The 6,000-nt window shown below is 42.4% G+C and overlaps 1 protein-coding gene across 2 annotated transcripts in view; it reads left to right on the forward strand.

Annotated features, from left to right (window-relative positions):
* The window catches only part of LOC147625920 (uncharacterized), a 49,441-nt gene extending 43,712 nt beyond the window's left edge, over positions 1-5,729 (forward strand). Inside the window, exons 5-8 of one of the 2 annotated variants that reach the window (XM_086817454.1) lie at positions 4,283-4,376; positions 4,464-4,574; positions 4,660-4,720; positions 4,914-5,729. In XM_086817454.1, the coding sequence (XP_086673580.1) occupies positions 4,283-4,376; positions 4,464-4,574; positions 4,660-4,720; positions 4,914-5,336 (689 nt within the window). In that variant the 3' untranslated portion in view covers positions 5,337-5,729. The remainder of the gene's footprint in view (positions 1-4,282; positions 4,377-4,463; positions 4,575-4,659; positions 4,721-4,913) is intronic. The other variant, XM_086817455.1, reaches the window with a different exon arrangement.
* The last annotated feature ends 271 nt before the right edge of the window (positions 5,730-6,000 follow it).

Consider the following 6,000-nt stretch of genomic DNA (forward strand, 5'->3'; position numbering starts at 1 on the left):
TTACAGAGTATCGGAAGACCAATGTAATGCGGGTGTCTAGCCTAGTGAAGGTGGGAGACTGCCTGCTGTCACACGATTTTCAGCTACAAATGGATTCGTCATCGATAATATCTACAATATCTGGCATATTTGTATTCTTAGGAGCCCTTGAAACTTGTAATCATCAAATACTCCAAGAAATACATATTGTATTGAGGGGGCGGGGGTCGGCCTTTTCCGGCCCAGTGGTTGTGTCAAGTTGTGTCTTGTTATTTTCAGATTTTGTGGATGATTGTGCTTTACATCAATTGTCAAGTTTAAGTGATCTAAATTTGTGCATTTGCTTTCCGATTGTGATTGGTTTCTAGTGTGGAGCAGTTGCATTGGTATTAGAGCCCGGTTGTCTGTCTTTCTCAAGAGGGGACATGGTGTTTTGAAATCAGAAGCAATCACATAGACACTTGACTGAATGGACAACCCAAGGCAATCCTTTGGAAGTGCGAAATTGAAGGGGTCAATCAAGTGTCTCTTGAGATTCTGATGCATTGCAGGGAAGGCACCAAGTCCCTTGAGAGGGTTTATGATAGTGCTTTGATGGGTCAGCTATCCCGTGGGAAAGAGCCTATGCATGAGGATGAGCCCGATGCATTGAGGGCTGAATTGGAATACATGAAGAAGCTTTTGCAAGCCAAGGAGCAAGAGCTGAAATTTTTGCATGAAGATCCGCATGTGCAAAGTGTCATTAAGCAAAGAAAGTTTATGCTATGGTGGATATGACCTTTGAGTCCATGGCTCGTGAAGTGGGCAAGAAGCCAAGGGAGTTGGCACTTTCCTATCTCATTCGAAAGGGGGATCTCGAAGAAGGAGAGGATGGGGAATTAATGTTCAAGAATTCACCTTGTTTTTTTGAAGCCTGGTGACCCAGCAACTCAACGGTTGAGATCTTATGTGCACAAGGGAGAGGTGTCAGTCACTTCTGGGCCACAGATTCATAGAGCACATGCCACCATGCCTTGTGAAACACCTTTGGTTGCTCATGAAGTCCATGCAGAGAGGGTTCCCCCGTTGGATAAGGGGAAGAGAAAGAGGGAAGAATACGAGTTACATGCCAAAAAGCTCAAAGAATTTAAGATAGGTGTTAAATGTGTCGAGTTTGATGTCTTTCATGGGGAATATCATGCATCTAAAGTGCTAGCCAAATCCATTCGGTCCAGCATTTCTGGTGCCACTTCTATGGGACTGTCACTCCATAGAGCGGCCAAATCTGTGCCATGTTCATATGAGGCCAAGCCAAAGTCTCATGTGAAAGGGCCAGTCATTTTGTGTCACATGGACGGAAACCAGTTTCGTGCCACCTGTGCGTGACTAGGATCGTGCCATATGGATGGGAGCTCGCATCGTACCACCTGTGTATGGCGAGGACGGTGTCTTGTCCATGGGACTGTCACTCCATGGAAGGACCCATGTTTGTACTGCGTCTTGCCTATGGGATTGTCACTCCATAGGAAGGCTAGGATTTTCACATTCTGTCGTGCCAAATTTGTGCCCGACTAGAATGTTTTGTACAAGTTTCATGAAAGGGAGATTTCGTCCATTACATGTGCACGTGCGTCCATATTTGTATGCTGGATTTGTTTTCGCGTGATTTATTTTTGTGTGACTGCCTGTTATGTCGTGCCAATGCACTGGCCGGGACGCCCTCCAGTGTACCGTGGGTGTGCCTGTCCTTCTGACATGTTTTATTGCATGTGAATAGGTGGTAAGTTTCGCATATTCATTTATTTTAAGTGTTGTCATTCTAACCTTTTTATTTATAAGGCTATGTGTTCACACTCATTAAAGCTATTAACCATAGGTACTAATAAGTGTGGGTGCCCACAAATCATTTAAAGAAGGTCTTGTACTTGTCATGTAAATGAATTACACGTAATGTGTGAAGGTGAGAAGGAAAGGTGGCAGCCAGAAACCCGACTGCACTCACTCACTCACTCTCTCTCTCTCTCTCTCTCTCTCCCCGAAGGTATTTGCAGCAAGAAAAGCCTGACTGTCTTTCTCTCTTTTTCCGCGTGCTACAACAAAACCGACTTCTCTTCCTCTTTCTCCTAAGGCTAGCATGTGTAGAATCATGGGTTGCAGCCTGTATTTGATTCTGTCCTTCAGCCTGTACAACCCCTTATCATTTGAACAAGCCCTATTTGCTCTTGGTACTTACTCCATACTGTTCTGCATAGCCTCTACCTACCTGTTGCAACCTGAACATTGCTTTGCTTGCACAGTATACTTGCCTGTGCCAGTCTTGTACCTCCCGTACATGTACACAGATAGATACACCTAATTTTCGAATCAGCAACTTGGTGGAACTGTTGGGCTTCACTTGGAAATGGCAAATAATTCATCCATGCTGTAAAAATCTAGGTTCTCTTTTATCTGATAAGATTTTTGTATAAATCAAATATCTTTATTTAGTTTTGCAGAATTTCTTTTACAAATGTTTCTTCCCTCTCTCACTTTGGGAGTCTATGTTTGCCTTGATCGTGCTCTCAAGTTTTGAGAGCCAGTGAAGGTCAGTGGGCTCGGGAATTTGGGAGCAATGCTTCATTTGGAGAACCAGGTTTTCTTCTCTCCGTGGAGAATCACCCTGCCAGGTGTTAGTACGGGCGTGCCTGCTGGTGCACGGTCCCGGAAGACCCAGTGTAGTGCGGGTGCCTAGCCTAGTGAAGGTAGGAGACTGCCTGTGACGCGGTCTTCATGTACAAATGGATTCGTCACCGATAACATCTACAGTATTTCGCACATTTGTATTCACTTCATGTATGGAGAAGTCTGGCTTAAGAGCCCTTGAAAGTTGTGATCATCCAATACTCCAAGAAATACATATTGTATTGAGGGGGGGGGGGGGGGGGGAGGGGAGTCGACCATTTCCGGCCCTAGTGGTGGTGTCAAGTTGTCGTCTTGTTATTTTCAGATTTTTTGGATGATTGTGCTATACATTAATTGTCAAGTTTAAGTGATCTAAATTTGTTCATTTGTTTTCCGATTGGGATTGGTCTCCAGTGTGGGGCAGTTGCATGGGGATCTATGACGACTAGGACGTAATTGGTAGGGGGGATAGGTAGAGGGCAGGGTGGGTTAGTGGGGTTCTAGGTAGGGTAGGGAATGACGGGTAGATTAGATATTTTGAAGTTCTAAAATTTTTAAATTTTTTTCTTTAGGACCTAGTTTTATTTTTTTCCATTGTCTGTTCTTTTCTTTTTCAATTCAATTCATAAAGAAAAGGACATTATTATATGCAAGATAAAACAAGTAACAATAAGTGTAAAAAAAAGAAAGAAAAAATAACAAAAAGAGGTGTTTTTCAATTAAAAACCAAAAGACAAGTGGGGATTTTTTTTTTGGGGAGTTTTCTTTGGCTTTTATTCTAGAGAGAGAGAGAGAGAGAGAGAGAGAGAGAGAGAGAGAGAGGAATCTTTGGATTAACTCACTAAATCTCTCTCTCTCTCTCTCTCTCTCTCTCTCTCTGGTGAGGTTGAGGACGAGGAGCGCTATTTGTTTACATGCCCACCCTGCTAAGAGATCTAAGGGAGATTTCATTCTCTCTTTTGGGACAGATTCGGTCCATCAGAAAGTCCAGATTTTTCCCCAAATTAACTAATTTTAGTGGCTCTTTTGACCAGAATTAGTCACTTTCGTAAGCATAATTACAGGTAAATTAACTGTGTTTTTAGGGATGTTAATTGCTAACTAGCTTAGCAATGAGTTTGTTAAAACAATGTCCTAATTGGTTGCATCACTTAAATAATTTTAATTAGTTAATGTCTTAATTTGTAGCTCGTGTAGCAAGGTGATATTCCGTGCTAGACTTGGAGAAATTTCTAACTAAATGGGCACCACCCAATTTGGTGGGTTGTCCTTGGCCCCCTGGACAATTATTGGCAGTACTCTCTATGACATGGTCTAGGAGGGTGTAGGCTACAAGAAAAGGGGTGAGTTTTTCATAAACATTTAATGAAACTATTTACCCTCTGTTGAGACCTTAGCAAATTCAAAAAGATACACTCCCCCCCCCCCCCCCCCCCCCACCCCCTTTCCCCTTGAGTTGAATGTGAATAAAAAATGGGTCTATGAGACCAAAAGTGATACAATGGTTCCATGGAAAACTGAAAGAGAGTAAAATGAAAACATCCAACACGAGTGTATGTACATGTAGTCAGTAGTGATCCTTGGTAGAGAGAGAGAGAGAGAGAGAGAGAGAGAGAGAGAGATCTTATTGTTTCTTTTTGTGGTCTTTGTTGATTGGCTTTAGCCAAGGCTTTGGAGCTCTTCCTGCAAGACTTGTGTGATAGAACATATGACATCACAATTAAGAGGGGAGCAAAGACTATGAATTCACATCATCTGTGAGCACACCACTTTTCCCTCTCGTTTCCTTAAATTTTGAAGTTGTTTTCGTTGCGACTGAGCATCTGAATCTTTGTTTTCTACAGAAAGGAGTGTGTTCGTAGCCATAGTGTTTTTGATTTTTTACGAGAGACTGTCTCTCGTGTTCCTGATCTTGATGCAGAAGCTGCTGTAAGTGGTGACACTGGGCGTAGGAGGTAAGAACAGTGTCTGAATATCTAGTTTCGATTTTGTACCTTCAAATCACCCTTTCATCTTTCACTCATGCTGTTTTATGCGCAGGAAAGCTGTGGAGGGTGACAATGATGATAGCTGTGATGAGGATGCTAAGCGATCAAGATCGGTATTGTTCATATCGAAGTGGTGTTTTTTCAGTTGCTTGATCACTGATCTGTATGCATTGCTTTCATATTATTACCCACATGCAATTTATTGTGTTTACCTGGAAGACTTCCATATAGGTTTTGTAACCTATCAAAGACTTGTTTCTGCATTGTTTTTTAAGGATGTTTAGCTGAATATTCCTATGCTAACAGGATCTGCAGGCTGTCCCAAGCAGGGGGCGGGGCCGAGGGCGTGGTCGAGGAAGGAAGAGCAACAGTGAAAAAATGAGGATTGCTGAACCTGACAAGCCTGAAGACAATGAAGCAGCATCATCACCTCAGGTCAGTGATGACTGTGACGCTAGTCCCAAGTCGCCAGCCGATGACACAAACATTCATGAAGGTGAGACCAGTGGAGCAGTTACGGATACGGTGGCAAGCTTACGGTGTCCAAAAGACTTTGATCTCAACATGGAACTGGACGAGAATGGTGAAGTGGCAACTGCAGAAAAAGAGGTTGAAAGGTTGGGGACTGCATTCCAAGGATTCAACCCTGATGTCCTGCCGATAAAACCACATCAGGATCAGAATGTGTTTCAACCAGAAGAGGACTACGACTGTGAAGACGAGGATTGATGTGACTGCAGAAGTTTGGGGGTCTCTTCTTTTCTATTAACATCTTTCTTTACCCAGTCCTTAGTGTTGAGAGAGAGAGAGAGAGAGAGAGAGAGAGAGAGAGAGAGAGCATGTTGTCAGATTTGGCATGCAAGTAGTAGCTCAGAGTTCTCGTATGGTAGCTAACCACAAGATAAGACCAAGTTGTGCATGGAAAAGGAGCAGCTGTGCCTCCATTTAGGGCAGATCGCAGTGAGTAGAAATACTAACAGGGACATGGGTCATGTGAGCAACACATGGCGCCTTAATCCCTTGCTGTAATCTAAGGTAATGAAGTGAATTATCTTTTGGAAGTTTTGTGGTTTATTTTTATTAAGAGTACTAACATGTAAACTGAGATCTCTTGTTACTGCTCACACTTCTAAGTTGTGTTCTCTTGTTTGTGGAAACTTAGAATATTTGCTGAGGAGGTAGGTTTAGTGTTCTTGAATTTTAGAGGATCTAAGGGGTTTTGTAAGTAATCTGAAAGTTTGAGGTGTAATGCGTAGTTCATTATGATGTCGTATGTGTCATCTAGAGGTGTTTTGTTATTGTGTCAATTTAATACATATGTAAGCAATTTTTCATATCACATAAATGTGAAGCCACAAGAAAATGTAGAATAGTTAAAACTTAAAAATGTGAA

This window comes from Cibotium barometz, chromosome 23, assembly GCF_041138505.1.
Source record: "Cibotium barometz isolate CiBa-2024 chromosome 23, ASM4113850v1, whole genome shotgun sequence".
Classification (NCBI taxonomy): Eukaryota; Viridiplantae; Streptophyta; class Polypodiopsida; order Cyatheales; family Cibotiaceae; genus Cibotium; species Cibotium barometz.